This window comes from Callospermophilus lateralis (assembly GCF_048772815.1).
Source record: "Callospermophilus lateralis isolate mCalLat2 chromosome 10 unlocalized genomic scaffold, mCalLat2.hap1 SUPER_10_unloc_1, whole genome shotgun sequence".
Taxonomy (NCBI): Eukaryota; Metazoa; Chordata; class Mammalia; order Rodentia; family Sciuridae; genus Callospermophilus; species Callospermophilus lateralis.
Genome location: NW_027510151.1, coordinates 284,462 through 309,760, shown reverse-complemented (window position 1 = coordinate 309,760; position 25,299 = coordinate 284,462). Strand labels below are relative to the sequence as shown.

Genomic DNA, 25,299 nt, shown 5'->3' with positions numbered 1-25,299 from the left:
CATAAATCAAAGGCATTTCTGTATATCAGTGACAAAGCCTCTGAGAAGGAAATGAGGAAAACTGCCCCATTTACAGTAACCTCAAAAAAAAAATAAGATACTTGAGAATCAACAAAAAAAGTCAAAGATCTATACAATGAAAACTACAGAACCCTAAACAGAGAAATCAAAGAAGATCTTAGAAGATGAAAAGATCTACACATTCCCTTCTTAAAAGGAGAAAGGGAGGAGGAGGGAGGGAGAGGGGGAAGGTGGGCAGGGTCAGATCAGAATATGATAGCCCAAAGGGTGGGGTTTTGGCCTGCTGAGAACTTCTAACTGAAGGAGATTGGAATCCCGAAAGCAACCTCAGCAGCAAAGCCTCTGCCCTCCTCCTGCCCTCCTGTCCTTCACCCTTCTCTCCCAAAGCCTTCTCTCATAAAACCTCTCTCTCTCTCTGTCTCTCTCTCTGTCTCTCTCTCTCTCTCTCTCTCTCTCTCTCTCTCTCTCTCTCTCTCTCTCTCTCTCCTCTACCCTCCCTGCTATTCCCTTCCTGTCCCCTTAACCTCCCTTCCCCCCTCCCTTAAAAACCCTCATTCCAGACAGGACCTGCCTTAGGTCCAGAAGGAACGAAGGCTATACAGAGAGGCCAAGAAGAATCTGACCAGACAGGGCTTGCTAGGACCCTGGCAGCCTTTTACCATTAGCTCACACCCCCTTTCCAGTCATTTCTACATGGCCATTCATTCTTCATGGAACATAAACATAAAAACAGGAGTTTTCCCTGGATCTGTAGGTCTTTATTTCTGAAGGCTTTTAGGTCAAATAAACTTCTATTAAATAAATGTTATGATTTTTAAAATGTAAAGATATATACTAGTTCATAAATTAGAAGAAGTAATTTATAAAGATAGACTCTTTCTGAAACTCATCTGAATTTTTATTGCAGTTCCTGGACCTTTTATACAGCTATAGAATTTAGACACTGTATTAGTGATAAGAGGATAAACAGTTCAGTAAGACAGAAAACTCAGAAAGTGATTGCCACATGATTTATGATTGAGGTGGAACTGCAGATCAGTGGTGGAAAATGTCAGTCTTTTTAATAAGTAGTGCTGAGACAATTGAGTATTTATGTGAAATTGAATGAAATTAAAGCTCCTACTATACACCATAGACAATAATTCTGTGTGACATATAGAATTAAGTGTGAATGGCAAAACAATAAAATGCTTTCAAGATAATACCTTTATGATTTTGGAGTGGGGTAAGTTTTCTTAAATATAACATAAAAAGCACTGATTGTAAAGGAAGATATTAAGAAATTTGATATTACTAGCAGTAAGTATTTATTATAATCAGAAGACACCATGATAGACAAAAGTCATTCTTAACATTCAAAACTAATACTTGGTGTTAGAAGTTAGCAACGGTTGCTATCTTTTAGAAGAGTGAATTGGATAGGGTGTGGGGAAGGACACTCCCAGGAGGCTGATCATATCTTTCCTAGATCTGATGCTAGTTATACAGGTGTATTCACTTTGTGAAAGTTCAGCAAACTGTGCTAACAATTTGTACATTTTAAATTGTATATGCTCTACTTCAACAAAAAGTCTTTATAAAAGAAAACTACTAAGAAGCTATTTGTAAAACATTTGTCCAGCAAAATAATAGAGACCTCCTACAGCTCAATAAGATAGACATCTCAATAAAAAATCGAGCAAAATATTTGAACACACTTCAGAAAAGAGAAAATCATTTATTTGATTTATTCAAAAAGGTGCTCACCTTATTAATCTTCAGAGGAATGCAAATTAAAATGATTGAACTCTTTATACCAAAATTGGCTAACATGAATCTGAGAAAACAGTACCTAGTGAGGATGTGGAGCAATGGGAACACTACTGCACTTGGGCTAGGAATAAAAATTGGCACAACCACCTTGGGAAATGGATTGTCGTTACATAGTAGATATGGAGGTAACATGCCAGGTGACTTAGTGATTCCTCTGTTTCAGAAATGGGTGCTTATGGGCACCAGAAGATGTTCAGAAGAGTATTTATAATAGTCTTGTTAACTATATCCAAACACTTGAAGTAATTCAAATATCTATCAACACAAGAATTTGTACATAAACTGTAGCATATTTATACAGCCATGTACTACATAATAGAATAAACTTTTCTGCAGAAAAATTCGTATATGATATACATACACGTGAATATGTATGTATATAAATATAAATGTATACATATTCACATTTTTCATAAAATTTCAGAGGTGTTTCTTAGCTCTCTGAAGTTCATCTCAGATGTCCAGGTACAAGCCCCTCTTCGAAAAGTACCCTCATTTGTCAATCAAAGAAGATGCATAAAAGGTATTATGTATATATTTAATGATATCAGCCTGAGCCCATTTAGGTTTGTTAATGCAACAGTGGAATGCAGCCTCCAGGCCTTCCCATTCTTGCATTTGTCTGTATTGTCTTCATATTTGTTTAAATTAGAAAGTAATACATTTTTAACAGCATTGTTGAGGTATAATTTGTATATCATAAGATTTCCCTTCTGTAAGAATAAAATTTATTGATTTTTGACACCTCTATAGAGTTTTGCATCTGTCATCACTATACAAGTTCAGAACATTCCCATTACCTCCCAAAATTTCCTCAAGCCACATTTGCCATCAATCAAATGTGTATTTTCAAATATAGTGTGTTGATTGCTTCATGTATTTCAAATAACTCATCATTAAAAGTAGCATAACACATTGATGAATAGAAACTTGAAAAACATCAAACAAAACCTTTTGTTAAATGTATTTTGAGGTTCTGTATACATACTTGATTAAAATCAGCTTATTTGCATCTGTTCTCTATTGGTAGTTTCAAAAAAGGGAACATACTGAACAGTTGATTTCTTCCTTCATATGTTCTTGGTGGGTGAATGTTGTCATGCTGTTCTGGGTGGGTTTTTAGTTTTAAAAATTTTAGTTGGTTTTGGGGAAAATGTTCAGTTATACAAATGGCCCTTTTATATGGCAGTCTATATAGTACTAATTTCTGAGAATAAATCATACAAAATAGAATGAAGAATAGAAGTTAGACTATATAGTTAAATTAAAACATAAATATCAAATTGTAAATTATTCTTTATTAGGAGTAACTAAAGGAAAGAATGTATTGATCAACTCTGATATTAAATGTCTCAGACTTTAGAACAGAATAACAAGTATTTTAAAAGCTTTTCTTGTCTTTGTTCTACCACTTCATATTAAGATGCTGAGTATAATATAGAAGTACATATGGAATATAAATATTATGTGAGCATATTATACTATTATGTATAATTGGGCTTCCTCAAGTGATGTTTTTAACAAACTTTTATTATACATAGTATACACTATTATTATAGAAATTATTATTTCTGCTTAAAGGTGATTGTATGATTGGGAAATGCAGATATATTATGTGTAAAATTAAATATTTTTCTAAAAAAGTATAAATCAGATGTTCATGAATTTTGGAAATAAAAATACATAATGCCTAGCTAGTTCTTAAGAGGTAGGCTATATCTTCTGTTTGTCAAAGTATTTACTCTGAATTATTGGTGGAGCTAACTTTTATTGAGGTTTCTCTGTTGCCAGGTACTTTATTACCAAGGTTGCCATCAGAACCGGGAATGACATTACTTACTATCAGGATTGAGAAAATTGGTCTGAAAGATGCTGGACAGTGCATCGATCCCTATATTACAGTTAGTGTAAAGGGTAAATAACTGGCAAATTGCATTATGTTTTATCTCATATGGGACAAAGTTTTTGACAGGGGATGGTCTTGTATATGTGACAACTTACTTTAATGCATTCTATAATGAGGCAAAATCCTAGAAGAGATCATAACAGAACATAGTTCTGAAAGACTTACAAAATATATTTCCTACTTGCTTTTGAGTTTGTATAGATTTTTGCTCTTCAGATTCCAGCTAATGTGCGGACTAAACATACACATTGTCCTTAACAGCAGCTACAGCCTTCAGGATGTAGATTAACAATAGCACTCCTCACCTTCCATGGGTGTGTAGTTTTCTACACAAAGCCCCATGTCCTATTTTCCCATCTCTCCTGCTTTAGCCCCTCTTCTTCCTGTGCTACTGAGGCATCTACATAGGTGAGTCCTACAGAGGCAGATGAAAATCAGGGGACAGGGAAGTAGGGTGCGTCCATAACATCCATGCCCTGAAAGCAATCCCGTGGGATGATGATGTGATTAAGGAATAAATTATACCACTTTGCAGAAATAACTATAGTTAGTACAAATGGCTTATTTTAATCTGTAGTTTTGCACCAAAAAAACAGATCGGTGCTGAAATTAAATGGAGGAACTTTTATCAATTGCAGAAATAAAGTCAGATCCATGGGTTCATTAGTGCTAATTAAAAGAAAAATATGACCACAAAGAAAAAGATTTATTTAAAGAACATAATCCACAGCACTAATACTGGTACACTTTTAAATTCCGATGTTACCAGTTATCAAATATATAGTATACTGGAAAATATTTACATTGTTTGATAGACCATTTGTAAAACTGCAAACTCATTCAGAAAGTATACTTAAAACACAAAAATATTTAATGATGTTGTAAATGTTAAGTTACCTTTGCATATGTTACACTGAAATATTTTATGTAAATATTTTTTAATTATTAAATGTACTAAATTGTTTTTGAGCTTTTTGAGACACATAAATGAATAACACATAAACACTGAGGAGTTATTAAATGAGTCCATGTTGAATTTGATTAAACTGAGATTTTAAAACCCAGAAAATTAAAACTATATATAACGTACCATCTGGTTGTTGTAGATTCAGCATATGTTGTAAACAGTATAACCAAAATTTAGATAATATATATGAAAAATTATTCATTAACAAAAGGGTTTTTGTTGGCTGTTCTCATCCATTTTTGGTTCTTAACAGGGAAATTATAAGGTTAGGTTTAAAGGCTTTTCTAAATAAGCCATATACTTGATCAAAGTTAGAAATTGGTGGCAGAGGTCCATTGTGGCAAATTATATACTCCAGATTTTTTTTTTTTTTTTTTGCATAGAAAAATATTGTGGACTATTCCCTAAGGAAAACGTTTGTTCTTTTTACCACTTCACTATGAATATCAAGTTTTGTCCACTTGGCCATGTAAAGGCTTCCTTGTCCCCTTCATGAGGTCTCCTATCCAGTCTATATTCATTTCTGTCCACATACCCAATGAACTTCAACAACTCTCACATACTTGCTCACACCAAATAGGAATCTCTTAGCCTGAGAATCTCCTCTCAGCTCTTTCCATGCCTCTTTGGGAACTGTAACCTTTGCAGTTTCTAGATTTTCCATCTGTATATGTGAATGCTCATAAGCAGAAACTTATTTGTTTCTCCAGATCTGAATGGCATAGATTTAACTCCTGTGCAAGATACTACTGTGGCTTCAAGAAAAGAAGATACATATGTTCATTTTAATGTGGACATTGAGCTCCAGAAGCATATTGAAAAATTAACCAAAGGTTTGTAATTATCAGTTACTGACTTCTTAAGGACTTCTTAAGGACACTATTTATCTGGTTTTGTCTTGATAGTGTACTTAAAACAAGATCTTATGTCACATAGTTATGAATATTGACTTAAAGAAAGTCAAATCAACATTTTTTTTAAAATATGAGAATTAGCAGTTGCATTATCTAGTTGTGTAATAATGTGGTTAAATATTATTTGACAGGGAAGTATTTCTCATAATACAGAGTTAAGGAAGCAGGTTCTCTAATAATTACCTTAAGTCCTTTTAGGAACCTAATGATTACTTTCTAACAGTTAAGGAATTATTTTTTTTCTTTCAATAAGATGCATTGGGTAAAAAGATACTATAACTGGCAGTTAGTTTGTAAGAATATGGAAAGGACAATCTGGGCATGGTGGTTTCAGGAGGGAGAGAAATAAAATATCAAAGGAACTCTTTTAAATTTCTATTCTAATATAGGTGCTTATTGAAACCATTTCTATAGGTACTGCTGATACTTAAGTAACTTCTGTTTTTCTTGTGGTATTTAATATTTTATATTCTTTGATAGTTTATGATTCTACCTGTGTACATAACTTACATTCTTGCTATACAATTTTGTTGTACTTTTTAGAATTAAATGATATGGAGAAATGTCACTCAGACATGGTAGAAGAGCTTGGAGTGACAGCCACAGTGAGTTATCAACAGTTGTGTCATCAGACTGTTTGACACGTTACTTTGTAAAATCATAGGCTTCTGGTGACACATAAGAAATGTGTGGTCTCTGGCTAATGTGGTTTGTTTTAATTCCTTAGGTGCAGCTATCTTCTTTGAATTCAAACACTACAAGCCTAAAAAAAGGTTTACCAGCACCAAGTGTTTTGCTTTCATGGAGATGGATGAGATTAAACCTGGGCCAATTGTAATAGAACTGTAAGTGATATACATATAGGATTCATACTGTTCTAATGGTTACTAGTTCATGTTTCTTCTTAGTCCCTCTTATCTAGAATGTAACATTGGAGTAAATCAATCATTAAAGTATTTTAAACAATCATCTTTCTATTGTGGTTACAGATACAAGAAACCCACTGACTTTAAAAGAAAGAAATTGCAGTTATTGACCAAGAAACCACTTTATCTTCATCTACATCAAACTTTGCACAAGGAATGATTCTGACATGAATAATGTGAAATTTCTGTGAATTTTACCACTCAGTAGAAACCATCATAGCTCTGGGTAGCATATTCATCCTTCAGGAGGCAGGAAGTGAGCCGTACCTATAGGCCAGTGAGTCCATGGCAAAGCTGTACCACAGAACTAAAGTCCAGCACCTCATTGTTATGACTCCTTTGGATACAAGGTCTATTGTAGATTTTGAAACATGTTTTTACTTTTCTATTAATTGTGCAATTAATAGTCTTTTTCCTAATTTACCACTGTTCCTACCCTGCTTCCTGGAACAATACTGCTGTGGTAGGTATGCTCATCTTCAAAATTTAAAATACAGCAATAAGAATGTGCTAGAGTTTACACATTTGCTCACTTTTGCTCCAATATGGTCTTTTGATTTGAATCAACTTCAAACTTTTGAATTGAATTGGGTAGGATAGTACCAGATTGCTTTGAAAGGAAATTGGATCAGTTATGGTCTGTCTTATAGGCTGTTCCTTAGAGCTGACCTAAATTCACCCTCATCTGATAGTTCTACTTAGAAATAGTGTGCCTTGACCAGAGCAATATCTTATATGGGCGTGCCCCCCAGATTGTAGCTGTGATTTTTTTCCAGATGACCAGATTGTTTTTCTGAAAGTAAGCATATTTTTAGTCATGTTGATTAGTTGTTCTACATCACATTGCTATTGTTTCTAGGGTTAACATTAATGATTCTAGGGTTAACATTAAAAGCATCTCTCTCAGAATAATTACAAATTTTTGGGTGGGTTTAAATCATGTAATCTAAAAATAATTGAGTCAGATGCTAATGAGATACTGCAGGAACAACTGCTGTTTTTCTGACAACTGATTGTGAAACCTTAAAACCTGCATACCTTGTCTTTATAAAGTGATGAGTATGCAAAATATGGAAAGATATTCTATTTTTTTTAATATAGGTAGATACAACTGCCATTTATTTCCTATTTAGATATATTGACATTCATATGAAAATATGCAGGTCATTAGCCTATTATAATTTCACCATTTACATTACTTTTAACTTAATGATGAGATATAAATAAAACTTTCATAGTACACAAGGTGGATATTTGATACACAGAACATAAAGATTTGTGAGGAGCTTTTTTGTGGGTTACATGTAGAACACATGTATTTTAATATTCACTATTTTAAATGAACAATGCATGAAGGGAATGCAATACTTGGCCTATTTTTAAACTAGTGTAAACCCTAATCATACCATCTGTTTGCTTTTTAAAACGAATAACAGTTATTTTAGCCCTTGCACTTCAAGAGATCTAGTCTTTAATTTTTCAGTTGTCTGTTAGGTCAATATTGTTTACTAGATGAATGTTAATAAAACTATATGAGCCTGAAAGAATTCTCAACCAAATTTAGTCTTTTCTTTCATCTGGATTGGGTTAATTTCACAAGTGCAAAAATAGTTCAGTCTACAGTAGTTCTAGGAAATGAAGAATTTGCCTTAATAAAATGTTCACTCAACTGAAACTCTTGAGTAGTCAAAATTTCCAGACTGTAAACTTCTCAAGAGAAGGGCCTCATCTTCTCCATGTCATGTAAACTTTCCAAGGTGCTTGGAAGCACTCTGTACTCTGTGGAGTACTCAGTACCTTTTTGTTTGATATTACTGATGTTGAAGTTGCTCCCTTAAAATCTACTATTAAAATGTAGCAAAACTGATACATTGTTCTTTCTGTTTTTTTCATAGACTATAAAACATGTATATCAAAGTGATAATTAAAAAAAAAAAAAAACCTTTTTTTTTGGTTGTAGATGGACACAGTACCTTTATATTTATATGTGGTGCTGAGGATCAAACCCAGTGCCTCACATGCAACCCCAGCCCCTCAAAGTGATCATTAATATGAAGAAACATTTAGCATCCTTCACATAAGAATGCTTTTTTTTAACCTCTATTTATTTATGTGATGCTGAGGATTAAACCCAGGGCCTTGCCTGTGCTAGGCAAGTACTCTACCACTGAGCCACAACCCCAGCTGCCACCAAAGAATGGGGTTATATGGAAAAAAAAAAGAGGATGCTTTGTATGAATGTCTTTCATCAGCATTAAACAAACTTAAATTGAACATTGTCATTAGCTTAGCTTTAATTCAGACCTGAATGACCAAACCTTCCCCGCCAAAAAAGGTGGTTTTATCTTGAAGCAATTAACACAAAACAATCTGTATCTCACAAATTAGTTGTTTAAATTTACTTTCTAGTGTGGGAGGGGATGAGTCACTGGACAATAATTACAACTATAGCAGTAATACTTTCAGGTTGAAACACTACTGCTTCACAAATGAAATGATTTTAGTAACTAAACTCAAACACAATTTGCTGGAGAGGACTTCTAAAACTTTTGAGATACAAAAGTATAATTGAATCAAGGGACAGTATTCTCTCACAACCGGTATATGGGCAGCTACCTTGGGCTTTGCTACAGAAGTGGTACAATCAGATGGATGTAAGGAGAGGCAACTATGGGTGGGTTCACAACTGCTCAGATAAACTACGTAGAACACGTTATAGCTTACTAATAGAATAAATACAAAAAAGGCTTTAGAGGGAAAACTACTGTTGCTTTGAATAAAAAAATAAATCTGCCTTTCCTTGAAAATCTATCTTCTAGCTGACATCACCTTTATTTAAATGCTATTTTAAAATTAGAAGTTATAGTAACTTCAGCATTGCCTTGTATACTGTAGAGGTTGAAAGACACATTCAAAATTGGTGTTTGTGACTTTAATTTTATTTTACATGGTTAAAAATGGCATAAGCTATTATATGGTTTTCCTCTTACACATAGCTGCTGCTTCTGATATTAAATGGAGGCTATGTAGATTGAATTCTTCCTAACGGACTCAAATTCTTTTTGATTCTGAGTCATCTTCAGTAGTTTAGATTTTGTTTCACAGAGATTTTGTTTCACACTGAAGCTTTTGCCCCTATTTTGAGAATACTTAGGGGACATAAAAAGAACAATGATATGTTCTAGGTTTCAACAATCCTATTACTTTCTAGAACTTTAAAGAATGGAAGAATATGGTCTAGCAGTAAACAAAAGTACCAGGCTTTTATAATTTTATTTAAATCTTAAACCTCTTAAAATGTACTGTTAAAATTGCTGTAATTAAAATTACAGCTCTGGAGAGCTAGTTCTTAGAAACATTGTTTTAAAGACAGTAGTTACAGATTCAGGACTTGCTTTAATTGATTTTTAAATAAAATATATTTGAGTATCTGTAAAAAAAAAGAATTTAATTCAGCCCATAGTTGCTGATTAAAGACATTATAAGCCTTAGAGTTTCATTCTTTCTTTCTCAGAGGATTATACTTTTCTAATTTTTTTATCATATTCCTTGAAAATCAGTGGCAAGGTATGGGAAAGAGAAGAGTGTGTGTGTACATTTTTTTAAAAGAAAGTTCCTTATTTTTTATAGACACAACATACCACCCTATATTTTACTGTTATAATGCAATAATGGCAAAAGCAGTAGAACTTCAGGTCAAACAACTCTTGCTACTAATGTAAACTCATTCTCAGAAAACCATTCTCACATGGACAGTGGTTAGAAAAAAGTACATGAATGTGCTACAAAAATAGAGCCACAAGACTTCTCACAAGTAAAAGAAATTCCTCTGTATAAGTCCACAGTTGACCAAGGTCCAGCCTCCTTAACAGTGAGCAACAGGAAATATGCTGCCAAGTCACCATCTTCAGTTCTGAGAGTGAGTTTACATGCTTCCCCAATGGCACAAAGTCACATGACGATCCAATGAATCAACAGACACTTGGGAGATATTAATAAACAATTTTTTATGAAATATTACAACAAAGAACTTCAGCAAGAAGGAAAATGAAGTTTATGATCTTTGAGTAAACATTTTTAGCATAACAGTCTCTGCGACCAGATATTTAAAGAGAAAAATCAAGCTTATAAAACACCATTTCTCTGTTGTCAACTGGAATACACTAAAAATAGGATAATGGAAATACATGTTCTTAAAGCATTTCCACAGGAAATGTCCATAATTATGACATTCTAAATCATTTAGCAATTGTATATGCTACATTAACTAAAACAAAGGTATTCCTTATTGCACATTTTAAAGTTGAAAGGATACTCTAGTTTAAGTGGGGGATATTTAGGGGGAAAATATTTTGGCTCCAAATGTATACTGCGCCAAGGCAGCTTCATTCTAAAAACATAAACCATTTAAAATAAACTTTTATATTTTGAAGCCAATAATCCTTCAACACAATGAATAGTTCATAGTCCACTTTCTGACTAAGTGTCAGAGGTTAATTTTATGGGCCCTGTTTTAAGGCCTGTGAACAGCCCTCACTACTCTGAGAATTGGGTGTAGGTGGAGGTTCATCTTTAAAGCCTGAAGACATTAAGTCTTTTGCAGCAGGTGGTGGCCCATAGTCTTGGGGATCATGAGTTGGAGGTGGTAATGGGGCACCAGGAATGAAGTACTCTCTTGGGCCAAATGAGCCTAAAGGTCTAAATGGTGCAGGTCCTGGAAAAAAATCACGAGGGTCAAAAGGCAAATCCCATTGTCCAGGTGGAACACCTGGTGCGTATTCTCTGAAGCCTATTGGTGGGCGCATACCAGGACCTGGAAAATAAAAAGGAAGTTATGTAAATACCCAGAAATTTCTAAACTTGGGTAATTTCAAGTATGTTAATATAGTCTTTAATTTCTCCCAAGCCTAGAACATCAACTGGTGAACATCCTAACTTGCCAGATGAGGCAAACTGAAATGGAAAAAGTTTAGGTTATAGCCTGGCCAACCAGCCATGAAGCAACATATTAAGGATTTAAACATGGCTCTACCTAGCTCCAGGCTTATCTTTTTTCTTTCCCTACTATATAATTGCAGAATTATTTCTATCTCACAAGAGCTCCATTTATATTTGGAAGTACTATATTACCATGACAAGATGATAGATTATGAAATAAGAACTTTACTACATCAAAGAAAAATTGATAAAAGGAAATCCCACTATTTATTACTGTATCCATTAAAAATTCATGAAGTATTTCAGCATGGACATTACACATGCCATCAGAATCAAGGTGCATGCCCCCCTGGAAAAGGCCTTCCACAGCCACCTAATTAAATCAGCAACATTTATTAGGTCACTGTTAAATCCTCCTCTTTAACACTTCCCTCTGACTTTTCTCAAGGTAAGGAGGGTTTGACTTTTCCTTTTCTATATTCTATAACCTACTGCTTATGCTTCCATTATGGGTGATTACAAACTTTATGTTATAGGATTTTCATATCTGTGACAAAATGTTAAGTTATGGCATGTGTCTCATCCACCTTTCCATCTATTGCAGTGCATATCAACATATTTTCAACAAACATCTGCAGAAGTAATATTTCTGGCTTTTCTCTATATAGCCCCTTATCCTTGTCTATGAGATAGCTATTGCCTATCTCAGTATAAGATTATGTAGTGTCCCATATATCCCAGAAAACTGGAGGAAAAGTTAAAATGTACTCAGCTGTATCCTTTCATTGTTAAGTCCTGAGATAGCAACCAACTGTTTTAGCAAGCAATAGAAATGAAAGATGAATGTGATTTATAAGTCAATCACTACTGTTCAGATAATCATACCAAATGGTGGAGGAATTGGTCGAGGCCCAAAAGGCCCACCGAGCTGAAATGGCGGTCCATACCAAAAGGGAGGTGGTGGAGGCCGTCCCATCGGGGGTTCCATAGGGGGGCCCATGAAGGGTACCCCTGAGAAAGGAGGGGGCCCTTTCATAGCCATATTAACCTGCAATTTAAGATTTGAAAGCAGTTAAAAGTTTTAAAATTCCTATGTATTAAGACAAAGTACCAACACCGATAAAAGCTAAAACCCAAAACAGGCACCTGTCCAGAGAACACCATCAGTGCAATAAAAACTCTACCCACCCCTCCTGTGTATTCCCACTGACAGCTTACAGAAGTTAGGATTCCACAAGAGGGAGCAGTTTGTTACTGATTATATCTGCACAGGAAAGGGAAAGGCAAAAGGACTGGCAGAGGTTTTTAACAGAGGTGATTTCTGACCAGTATGTCATGCTGTATTCACTACAACCTATTTCAAAGGGAGTCCCCCCCATCACTTCCCTTTCATCACAATAGCTCATTACTTCCATATTAAGAATGAACAGAATAAAATGAAAAATCCATTCTCTACCGATGTAATAATAGCTACTATTCAGAGTATCTTCAGTAAGTCTTTCATATATTATTCAACCTCTGAGATCTTTAAGTAGACTGTCTTGTTTTAAATAAGAGGGAACAAAAGCAAATGGATTATCATAATTTGTTGAAGGCCACACTGCATATTAAAGGATCTCAATCCCAGGTTTGCCTCCAAGCCATGCTTTTCCCACCTCTACTCCTCTCTAACAACGGGTCTTTGCTCTCTTTTAAATCTTCTACTACAAAGGGGTTTGGGGGTCTTATCTAAGCTGCCCTTAGATTGCTCCAGAGATGTATATTCCTGGAATATGTATACACTGGAACTTGAGAAGTATTTTCCAACACAATGTTATATACACAAATTAGGAAGACAAGGCTTTAATATTTAATTTCATTTACTGTACACCATTTGAGATATTGATTTATCATTTCCTATGAGTAGTGGGTTTGAAACTAAACAATTAAAAATTTATTTTATTATAGAGCTGCAGAAGACCTACCAGATATAATAGCAACACAGTTACAAGAGAATGCACTTATGTGAACAAATGAGACCATTGCTTGGGACTGGCTCAAGAGGTCATTTCAGATTATCATTTTTGCACTGAAACAGTATTTCATTTTCAGAAAATCTGATACCAATCTAATTCAAATCACTCAAAATAGGGTTTGCACAAATGGAGGAATTCTTAAATAGCATTCTTCCAAACAAAAATAAAAATGATGAATTATATAATTTTTAATGAATTTACTTTGCCTTAGAACATTCAACACAAAACACCATATAAAGTTAGAGTGATAACTTTTCACATTCTGTAGTTCATTATAGTTGTACACACTTAAGCCACATTTCCAAGTTAAGGAGAAAAGTCAGCTCAATATTGCATGCAGTTCAAAGCAAACAAGATCAGTGTCATGCTCTGAATATCCTTCCCAGAAATGCACAGAATAAAACACAATTCAGTTCTCAACCTCTAAGTACTTACTCCAACTGGATGCTCAGTCAAAGAAGTAATGGTAGAAACTGAGGGGGTCTCAGGTTCTTGGGGAACAGTTTGCTTTTTTAAAAACAAATGGGATAGTACAACTAGAACACAAAGAAGGATAAAGCAAAGAGCAAGTACTGTAGGAAAGCAACATGTTCCTGCACGACCACGTGATTCACAGTAACTACAGAACTTACCTTGCCCTCATCCGTCACCTTAGCTGGAGAAGAACTTCTGGAGCTGCTGTTCATGTGAGCTGGACCACATCCTGGGTCTGTTAGAGATCAAAGAATGGATTCAGACTTATTCTAACATGAAGAGAATAAAAATCCTGCATCCACAATTACAGATTCTTTGAAATTACTTGGTCTCTTTACCAGAGGCAACAGATTTCCCAGATGCCCCAGAAGACCATTGAGTACGAGGTAAAGGTCCATCCATTGACCTTTGGGAAAGAAAGATCAGAGCCCTTGTATGTATTTTTCAGAAGAAATAAACCACTGGTGGACAGGTCAGGGTTCAACAATAAATAGAAAGCAACATTAAAAATGGGTTGCCCAGGGGTTGGGGTCGTAGCTCAGTTGTAGAGTGTTTGCCTAGCATGTGTGAGGCACTGGGTTTGATTCTCAACACCACACCATCTACAATTAAAAATATGTAAAAAAAAAATGGGTTGCCCAAAACGTAAATCACAATTTATGAAGAGACTTAAGTAAAATAAAGAACTGCCTTGGGTTGATAGAACAGCAAATTAAAACGTACTGGTCCTAAACTTTAAGCTATAGACTTGAGGTATGTGTAGGTTGGCTTTTCTTTAGTCTGTATAACCTGACTTCCAATCTTAACAAGACTACAGTCCTATTTAGAATTGGAAATAAGACTCAGTATTTCATATTGGAAATATGTATGCTACATAAAGTTTAAGGCTACTTTTAAAATATTTGGGAAAGGAACACCATAGAGATTTAATTTAAAGATAAAGGTTTACACTTCACAGTGTAAAATTTAAAAGAAAAGAACAATACAGGGACCTCCAGGAAAAAAAAAATGTTTTCTATTCTAGAACAGATTTTACAGAAAACATTCACTAAGATAAAGTAAGAAATTATCTTCTATATATTGTACAGGCCCAAATTCTATGTTTTCATTAGAATATTCAAAAGGGAAAAAAAACCAAAACCTTGAAGCAGTTTACTATAAAGCAACATGTGAATGCTCACCAAATCCATTTCTAGGCATATCTCTTTGATTAAGAGTAGCAAAAGGAGGTCTCCCAGCTGGCTCTGCTGTCAGTGGAGGGGAACATTCTCCACCACTCACGGGGGATGGACCAAAAGAGCCGTTATGGCTCAGTGGACCTAAAGACAACAATGCCGTGTTACTACTTTAAGGCAGCCTTCTCCCTGACACCAACCCCCACACCTCCCGCTTTAGCAAATCATTCAGATTATTTCATAACCATTACACACAGAAATAAAAAGTAATTTACATACATTCTGCACCAAGAAATAAAATAGCTCCTTTTACAAAGTGCCCCCTACCTCTCTGAGGAGGATTTTGTAAATTTGGTCTCCCCGGCATTGGTTTTACAATCACAGGTTCATATTGCTGCATTGCCATCTTTTGGGTCATTTCCAGTAGTCTTGAATATTGAGAAAGAATGGGCTGAATTATGAAACAGCAATCATAGATAATATCTAGCATAACCTTAAAACACTATAAAACATACAGTAAGATACCAAAAATCACATACTTCTGTCTCAAATTAGCAGCTTCCCTTTTCTCTTCAGCTATAGCTCTTTCTGCAGAACGAGCTTTGAGCTATTAAAGAGAAAATATTCAAATTCAGTTGCGGTAGGCTATGCAAAAAATAAAGAAAAGGGGGAAAAATCTTACCCAACTATCATGAGCTTTCTTCTCATGCATAGCAATCTGAAAAAGACAACACATTAAAAAAAATGTTTTTAGGGACTCATTATAATAGCCTATAATTGTCTGTATTAGATATCAAAGAATTCTGCAACTACAGGACAGTATTAATTACTACCTGGTTTTTAAATGAGCGCTCGGTTTTCTGTAATTCTTCTTCCATCTCTTCAATTCTCCGCCTAAGAATTACAACAATTGAATAAAATTTGAAACATTCTGACCATTTTCACTTTATTCCATCAGCTATACTTTTAAAGACTTTTATCATACATAAAAAAACATTTCTATAGTTAAATGAATCCAGTGTGATCAAAACTAATACTACAGACCAGGTGCAATGCCACATGCCAGTAATCCCAATGATTGGGAAGCTGAGGCAGGAGGATCACAAATTCGAGGTCAGTCTCAGCAATTAAGTGGGAACCTATGCAACTGAGACCCTGTCTCAAAGTAAAAAAAAAGGTCTAAGGATGTAGCTTAGTAGTAAAGCACCAAAAATAAATAAATGAATAAATAAAATAAAAACCTAATACTAATAACTTCTTTATCATTTAATTGCTAGAAATTCTGAATTGATAAATTATAATTTCCTTAACTGTTCATCAGTGTGTTCTCAAGTAATTCTGCTAGAAATATCTTCCTCCTTAAAACTTTTTTTCTTTTTTTTCAAATTATATCCATAGAAGATTTCCAAGGTCTATCAAATGCCACACTTTTGTGGGTCTTGATATAACACACAGCAAACTGATTTCTTAAAGAATTACTACAACATACAAAACCCCCAGAACTGTTTGCATTGACCAAGTTCCCTATGGTCTTGCCCATTGGGTACAAGTAAATTTTTGTTAACATTTTTCATTTGTTAAGTTGAAATTTATTTTTTCTCCTGTGTGAATTGAATGTGTTCATATCCTCTCGTTATTTATACTTCCATGCTATTTTCTTCTATCTACATAATGTAAAAAAAAAGATTAAAAAGAAAGCTAACACTAATTCATTAGACATTGACACCCTCCTTTAGAAACTGAACTCACTTGTAATTTTTAACTTCCTGTACAGTGGAAACCACCTTTTCATCTGCAGCTGACAGCTGCTCCTCTTTTTCTAGTCTCTCACATTCTTCTTGACTCAGTTTCCTAAAATAAAGCCAGTTATCAAATCAAAAGTTTCTCTTTGTGAATATCACTTCCCACAATTCTATAAAATGCTTAGGCACATAAAATAGGAATTCAAACCTGCAATTTCATAAATCAAACTCTGGCAAATCACTTACATTTTCTAACTTCTCCTCTTAATTCTCTACTTACCAGTAAATAAAATAAATGTGAAAACAACATGTGCCCCAAGGGCAAGTCTCCTGTGTGTAAGATAATAAAAACTCACTTTACTTCAATGTGGAAGATCAGGACTGATCAACCTAACATAATTAAACATATTAGGATAAAGCAGGGGATAATTCTTTTCTCGTTTCTGCCATGGGTAGGACACTAAGTATATCTTTGTCATGGAGGAACTCTTTTCTCAATCCAAGACTGGTACCATAATAAGGATATAGTCAGTCAAAGAAAAAATCTTCTAGAATATGTCTTTTAGCTATGCAATTAACCACAGAACATTTTTCACACTTTAGATATCTATTTCAAAATAATTGTAAATTAAGCAAAAAGACAAATCTGAGTTTTGATAATGTCTATCAACCAGAAAAAGAAGCCAAACTGATCCACTATCAGAGTATTATCTACTGACAAGTTTTAACTCTGATCATGAAACTCAAGATGTTCATCTACTGACATAAAGGTAGCCACATTTAATGATTTAAAAAATACTATTTTCTGCTATCCTTGTACTACTTTAGCCATAGTTCCAATTCAAAAGATAATTAACTTGAAACTTAATTTTCCATATATCAGAAGAACTACAGTAAAAAAGCATTACTGATACCAAATAGAAAAAGGGGATTATATATTCTTATATAGCTTCTCATTTAATTCTTCAGCAAGTATTTTATGAGTGGCTATAGTATACTAGTTACCTTGTAAGATGCTAAAGAATAAAAGAGCTCACTGTTTCAGGTATAAATGATGCCTAAATGAATATAATAATTTTACCCACTGGCTTAAGAAGGAATATGGAGAAAACTGAATCTTGAAGGACAGAGAGAATTTTGTTTCCAATTATCAAAGAGTTAGTCCGAGAGCACTAAGAACAATCAAAACATCTTTATAAGAATATAAAATTGTGTTTGAAGGGATCCAAGCTAAAAAGTCAGTGAAGATATATGTATGTGGCCAAGATCCATTAGAAAAAGGAATCTGAGAATTACAAGTAAGGCTGGCACTTTAAGGTACTTTTCTCCTATTAAAGATAACACAAAGATATGAGTCTGAACGAAGCCTTCATTAAATTCCTGGGCTTAGAGGAAAAAAGAGGCTACCAATAAAGGAACCCTTAATAAAAGCCCTAGTCTTTGAGTGTAGATTAGAAAGTACTGCACACTTAAGTGATGAACAGGCAAAAAATCCAAAAGGAACAATACTGAAACATTGAAAAGACAAGTCATTTTTGAATTATCTTAATTGCTGACTAAGTTTAAAGTGACAATCCTACTCAAGTAACCTCAACACTTTTCAATAAGAAGATAACTTCGTCTTAGTCCTCAAATTTCATCTATAATTATCACAGCAATGTTGGCCAATCAAAACTGACCAGGCATTCCATAAAACAAAATTCTGTGAGAAAAAATCCCACAGAAAAGGAAACCAGCTAATGGGGTTATCCGCATTCAAGTATTTTTGTGGATTAAAAACTTCAAATGAACTTTCAAAAAATAACTAGCTCCACACTAATAAGATTAATATATAAATATATACTACAAACAAGTACTTCTGTAATCATAACTCCTAAGGTCCTTGCCACAGTTCCATTTTGTGTGAACATCTGAGATATTCAAGTCCAAAACTTGTACCATCAATAAGTAAATATTATTCCTTTTTGAAGTTTTTATTCTACTAAAACATGTCATTCCAAATCACTCAGTATTTTTAAAGGTCCAGAGTTAGAGATATAAGTTCAAACATTAGAATTACATAACTGATCAAAATGAAAGGTAATTAAAATAAATAGGGGGATCATAGAAAGGGTCTAGAACTTTGAGAGGTATTTCCACATCAGTGACTGTTAATACCATTTTACCACTTCCTGCCTTCATATGAATTTGACAATTGATTATGATGTCCTCACAGCCTTAGTTTACGGTTCCAACTACCTCAGGACCCTTAAGACTGACAATGGAAAGAAAAATGCAACTTATAGGAAACAAAACACAAAGGAAAAAAGACAAATCTCTACTTATTACAACTAGAAGAAATTGTAAATAATCTTAAGAAAAGATAAAATTATCTATTAGTTCACACAGTGATAACAATAACAAACAATGAAAATCTTACTTTTGTAGTGCCATCTCATTTTTCTGGTAGAGTTCATTTAAAATCTCCACTTTCTGCCTTAGAGTTTTGCATTCCTCTTCCAGTCCAACTTTAGAAGACTGTAGTGAATTGCAGTCACCTTCTAATTTCTTTATTTGGTCTGTAAAGGATAAAACAGCTTATCTCTATATGTGTACAAGGACTTAAGAACTTGTTTGAGGGAGTAGTGCCAAGAAAAGTAAGAAGCATGAAAGCAAGAAGCCATTCTTTATCTTTCCAATAAAATTTTAAGTCTTTCCAACATGGGAATTTCTTCTCAAGAAGAACCCACCTTCTAGATTATATTTTGTGGACATCGAGGCTCTTAGCTTAAGTTGTAAAAGTTTTAGATCCTCTTCAACTACTGATATTGTAGTTTGTGTCTAAAAATTGCAGAAAAGAGAGGTATTCTTAAAAGTGAGGCACAGGAAGAATTCACAGGCACTATGAGACTCTTACAAAGAACTATACCCGAGAGACATCCATCATCTGCTTAATTTGATCTTTGATCTTCTCATTCCGATCACCTAAAAAACAAAAGACTTTAGCTTTTTCTTTCCTTACTTTTAACTCTATATTCTCCTAACTTCCCCAAACTAAATAATGATTGTGTTCAAACACCAGAAGAAAAAAAATCAATTAAATAACTAAACTGATTAGACTAATGACTTTTAAGAGAATTGCAAGCTTAGATTTAAAAAAAAAAAGAGAGAGAGGTGAATTTCAGGCTGGGGTTGTGGCTCAGTGGTAGAGTGCTCACCTAGCATGTGTGAGGCACTGAGTTTGATCCTCAGCATAAAAATAAATAAAAGTACTGTGTCTGTCTTAAAAACAAAACAAAAAAAAAGGTGAATTTCTAGTTTGCACAACTAAAATGCTATCTATGCTATTCTTGTAAAATAAAAGCTTTTCTTCTCTCTCAGATCTATCTTCACCTGGGCAAGTAAGTGTCTTATTTAGAAAGATTCAATCCTCTATTTTCTCCGTGAATCTACTACCAGGTGTGGTTTGAAATACTTGCTATGTAAGCAATATCCAACTTGGGAGAAAACAACTGGAAATATTTTCCTCATCAGTAAACACTGTTAAACTCCCTCTCTCTAGCTTTCTGATAGTCTCTAGCTTCTGTTTTCACAGCCTTAGTTTATGGTTCCAACTATCTCCGAACTCTTAAGACTGACTGTGGACCTTAAAACCACAGAGCCATAGAGAAGATGAGTTATCAAAATCAACTATCATCTGCATAAGTTAAGAAATAAATTTCTCTTACTGTACAATGTTCAATACTCTAAGTATTGTATAGGATGTGACTATTGTAGCTGCAGTGTACTTACTAGTTTTCAATGGGATAGAAAAAGTCAGTGTTCTTCACATGCTTATTGCTACATTATACCCCAACAACCCACCTCTGCCAATGCAACAGACATATCTATAGATCCAGTGATATGTGTCTACAACCCTGAAGCTTAAGAAGAAAATCAGCCAGCTAAAAAGTGGCATCTGTATAAATACTTAATTAAAGACAGGAAAGCAAAAAAAGGATTCAACCTCCCTGAGACTGATCTTACCTGCTACCTCTCCGTTGGTTAATTCATCTGACTCATCTTCTCTATTTTGATCCTCAGATTCAGATTCACATTGTAACCGATTCAACTGTGTGATATAATTAGTCAAAGCCTAGAAAAGAAGCAAAAGTTTGGAAGACTCTCAATTTTAATTCAGAAGATTTCAGGAGAATTCATGAGATGAAACATGTATTTGGAGTATAAACTTACATTAATAGTATCATCTTTGTGATTAAGATCTACAAGTAAATCTTTCTGGGTCTTCTCAAATGATTTGATGTGTTCACTGAGCTCAGTGTGTGATGTACACCAGTCTTTGAGTTCCTGCTGCAACTGAAAAGTCAAAACACATGAATTCCTGTGGGTTAGGGAGGGGTCTCTGCACTGGATACATCAGGACTACAAGACTTAGACAAAGAAATAGAGAACCATACTCCTCGGTGGCCTGCCTCAATCGAGGGGGTTGAGACCTTGGTTAAGAAAGAGGGCCGAGTGGCCCCAACTCTCACAGCTGCAGTAAGAACATCAGAGCTCTCAGGAAGTTGACCCTGTTTATTGCATTCCCCAGAAAATTGCTGCCAATTCAAATTATTTACCTCCAGCAGGAATGGCTGGACACATATGACTGTCTCCTAAATTTAGACTCCTTATCATGTAATCTTCCCTTGGCCGGTGAATCAGTAACTACTCAAAAGAGGATCATAAAATACTTAATTTTCTGGTTTAAAAAGTTTCTTTGGGGCTATGCAAGTTAATAACTGATTGACATTTGATAAGAAAAGCAATAATCCAAAAATACAAAACAGATGGAGAACATATATATGCACTCAATTTAGGGAGCATGTTTAAACTTTGCATATCTAGAAAAGGTCCTAAATGAATATTTCTTACCTCAGAAACAGATCCAAGAAAGATACAAGATAATGATATTCACTTCTCTAGTTTATATTATGTATGACATCAAATTTTCTTTACCTGCTCTTTCGTCTTCGTAAGCATGGTATTTTCTTTCTGAAGCTGACAGCATTCCAACTTCACCTTCTCTTCACGAAGCTTAGCTTCATTGAGGACAATTTGAAGCTAATGCAAAACACTACAGTTAGTGAATTAATTCCAAAGAAAAAACAGAGTTATACTTTCCCAAACCAGACATCATATAGTTCTCATTTTTTGCACATTTTAGCACACTTCAAATTTTTGGTCCGCAACAAAACTAAGATGTAGTATTAATATCCCGTTAGCAAGAGTTGGCAGCTTTACCTCTGAAAGTTCAGAAGTATTCACTGAAATGACATCTTCAAGCTTCTCTATAGATTTCTTATTTTCCATTATCTGCCAGGTGAAAACAGAACACAAAATATGCATTAGAATTTCAGTAGAAATACTGATGTGTGTGTGTCTGTGTGTGTGTGTGTGTGTGTGTGTACACACATATATATACTAAAAAGATAAACACAATAAAATATTTGTCAAGCCATCCCATTACATTTCAGGTAAATGCAGGGGATCCAGCTTTGGACTAAGCAAAAAATCAAGAACTGAAAGAGATGAGGGAAAATGAAGTCATAAATATTTCATGGCATCCACAACCTTACTGTTTATGAGATAACCAGAAAAAAAGGTCAAAGTATAGAAAATCATAATGCAATAATAAAATGTTTTAAAGCATAGAAAATTAATTAATTACTGTTTCAAATAAACCAGTTCAAATTAGTAATTTTTTTTTTCTAGTGATAGAGAAAAAAATTTCCTAAGATCATTTTTAAAATTTTCTTATTTGAAGTAAAAAATGTTAAAATTTAAGGGAGAATAGACTAATCTCACATACAGAAGAATTCCCCAAAATTTATAAAGATATTCGCTCCTTAAGGAAGTGGACATAACTCTGCAATCTTTGTTTGCAATGCCTGGGATTGAATCCTGGGCCTCATGCATGCTAGGCAAGTGCTCTACCATGAGCTGCATCCTGAGCTCGTAACTCTTCATACTTTTACTGTGGGCTGTGCATGGTAACTTCCAAAGAATATAATATGAAAAGGATTGGAAAGAATTTTTACAGTGGAGAAATCTGATAAATACTACCTCAGCTAGGTGATCAAGCTTACTTGAGGGTAGGATATTTCAGAACACACTCTCTACTATCTTTTGCAACTTTTATGTAATTACAGAAACTTATAGAAATTGAAAATGAAATATGTAAGTAAAATTTTTTTAAGTACAGAAAATTGATTAATTCATTACTCTTTCAAGTAAAAAGTAAACAAATACTGTTCAATTGGACAATAGTTTTTTAGTTGATATGCATGTTTCCAAGGGCAGAGCAAAGCAATATGAAAATTATCCAAGGTTGAGAATAAAAATATTTCCTAGGCCCATAAAAATAATTTGTTGTATCAGTACTTAAAAGTTCCACAAAATGGGCACAGAAGTGGGTTCAACTTCCTTGACTCCTAATCTTACTTTAGTTAACAGCTAGACTAAGTTCAACTTAACCAATTTTACAAAATATTTCAAAAGCCAAATTACAGGAACACTTAGCAGCAAAACTCTCACCCAGTCGTGATTCTTAGCTTTCTGTTCTCTTTCAGATTCTAACATAACATGAAGAGTTTTAGTTCTCTCATCCAGAAATTCTTTAGCTTTTTCAAGAAGCTTTATTTTATCCTGGGGAAAAAGGTGTCAAGATTACTCACTCATTACATTTACTTTTGAGTTTAGAATGTAATTCCCCCCAAAGAAGGGATTTTTACCTTATATTTAGTTGCTTCATCAGAAAGAATCATATTTTGTTTCATGGTTTCTTGGACCTGTTTCTTTAATTCCTTCATCTATGTAAATAAAGCATTCAGAATTAAGATACACAAATTATAGTGCTATTATACAAGTTACTTCCAGACAAGTGACCCATTCCAGAAGAAAGCAGTACTTAATACATATGACTGCTTAGAATTTGGATGATTTGTAGGAAATAATGAAACAAAAATTTTAAAATACAATTTTTAAATTAAAACAGGTAGAAATGATTCAAGCTAGAACCAAGGGAGAAAGAAACAAAAAAATAATTATACCTTCTCTTCATACTTTGAAAATTTGTGTATCAGTTCTTCATTTTCTTTCATGAAATTGCTTATCTTTTGGGAAATTTGCTGTTCAGTGACTAAAAGGGGGAAATACACAAGATTATTACAATCACTAAATGAAATTCAATTACTCAATCTACTAAAAGCAAAGACATGTTATATGGTACTATGAGGAAATACTTCTTAGCATAAGTATTATGCTTTTAAAAAGCAATCTATGCTTATTAGCAATAAGAGTATAAAATAATTAAAATTTAAGAAAAATATAAGAACAATGATATTTTGCTGGGGGCAGTGGTGCACACCTGTAATCCCAGTGGCTCAGGAGGCTGAGCTAGAAGGATCCCAAGTTCAAAGCCAGCCTCAGCAATAGCGAGACACTAAGCTACCAAGTGAGACTTGATCACTAAATATAGGGGGTTGGGGATGTGGCTAAGTAGAGTGCCCCAGAGTTCAATTCCAGGTACCCCTCCCATCCAAAATGATATTTCAATTTAAGCTTATTTCACAGATGGGAAATACATTAAAGTGTTGTAGCTTGATATTCCTCCCTTCTCAAAACACTTTCTTTTCAGAAAATGGAATCATTTAATTCTTTGCAAAGAAAAACAGAAATGAAAGCATACTGATTCACATTACCATTCTTTAAATTATCTACTCAATTACTTAATGCATGATTAAATCATTAGCATAGAAATACTCTTCAAATGTAATACATCTGCATTACATCAATATTCAAAGTTAATCTGCCCCAAATTAAAACATCATCTCCCTATCCACAATTTGTTCCTCCTCTTTATCTCCTATCTCAGAGTTGGAACCATCATCATCTACTCTATTATCCATGCTAGCAACCTAGGAATAGTAAAATTTTCAGGAGGTAAAAAAGTAATAGACATTAAAAGTCACTGTATCTACTTCTAACATACATAAAACACACATCAAACACCAATACAATATAAGTTTAAGAAACCTAAAAATTTACCTTGATATACTCTATCTTTTACCTAGAAGAGAGAAAAAAGATTAAATTTGATGTCAAACATCTGCTCAATAGAAACAGCATTCCTAAAACAACAGTCAGAATCATAACCAAGTGAGAATTTAATAACATTCTGGTTCAGGATAATAAATTTATAGGATTAAAAATAAGTAAAGGTTAACAAGCATTTTAAATTTAATTGGTAGTGATATTTCATAAATAGGCTCTGACATAAAAACACTAAGATATGTACCTTATTTCACAGTAAAGATGTGTGTGAATGTGTGTGTGTATGTGTACTCAAAATCATTTACTTGAGAATTCTAAATAACCAGGATAAAGTCC

At 34.1% G+C, this 25,299-nt stretch overlaps 1 protein-coding gene across 1 annotated transcript in view; it reads right to left on the bottom strand.

Moving 5' to 3' along the window:
• Positions 1-10,864: 10,864 nt before the first annotated feature.
• The window catches only part of LOC143387286 (transport and Golgi organization protein 1 homolog), a 38,294-nt gene continuing 23,859 nt past the window's right edge, over positions 10,865-25,299 (bottom strand). Inside the window, exons 8-27 of the mRNA XM_077107895.1 lie at positions 24,958-24,979; positions 23,961-24,049; positions 23,643-23,720; positions 23,446-23,556; positions 22,153-22,224; positions 21,868-21,972; positions 21,103-21,225; positions 20,896-21,004; positions 19,799-19,854; positions 19,620-19,710; positions 19,310-19,448; positions 16,898-16,999; positions 15,982-16,042; positions 15,831-15,866; positions 15,688-15,755; positions 15,476-15,576; positions 15,155-15,292; positions 14,132-14,208; positions 12,370-12,532; positions 10,865-11,359 (exon numbers count right to left, since the gene is read on the bottom strand). Of these exons, the coding sequence (XP_076964010.1) occupies positions 11,046-11,359; positions 12,370-12,532; positions 14,132-14,208; positions 15,155-15,292; positions 15,476-15,576; positions 15,688-15,755; positions 15,831-15,866; positions 15,982-16,042; positions 16,898-16,999; positions 19,310-19,448; positions 19,620-19,710; positions 19,799-19,854; positions 20,896-21,004; positions 21,103-21,225; positions 21,868-21,972; positions 22,153-22,224; positions 23,446-23,556; positions 23,643-23,720; positions 23,961-24,049; positions 24,958-24,979 (2,055 nt within the window). The 3' untranslated portion in view covers positions 10,865-11,045. The remainder of the gene's footprint in view (positions 11,360-12,369; positions 12,533-14,131; positions 14,209-15,154; positions 15,293-15,475; positions 15,577-15,687; positions 15,756-15,830; positions 15,867-15,981; positions 16,043-16,897; positions 17,000-19,309; positions 19,449-19,619; positions 19,711-19,798; positions 19,855-20,895; positions 21,005-21,102; positions 21,226-21,867; positions 21,973-22,152; positions 22,225-23,445; positions 23,557-23,642; positions 23,721-23,960; positions 24,050-24,957; positions 24,980-25,299) is intronic.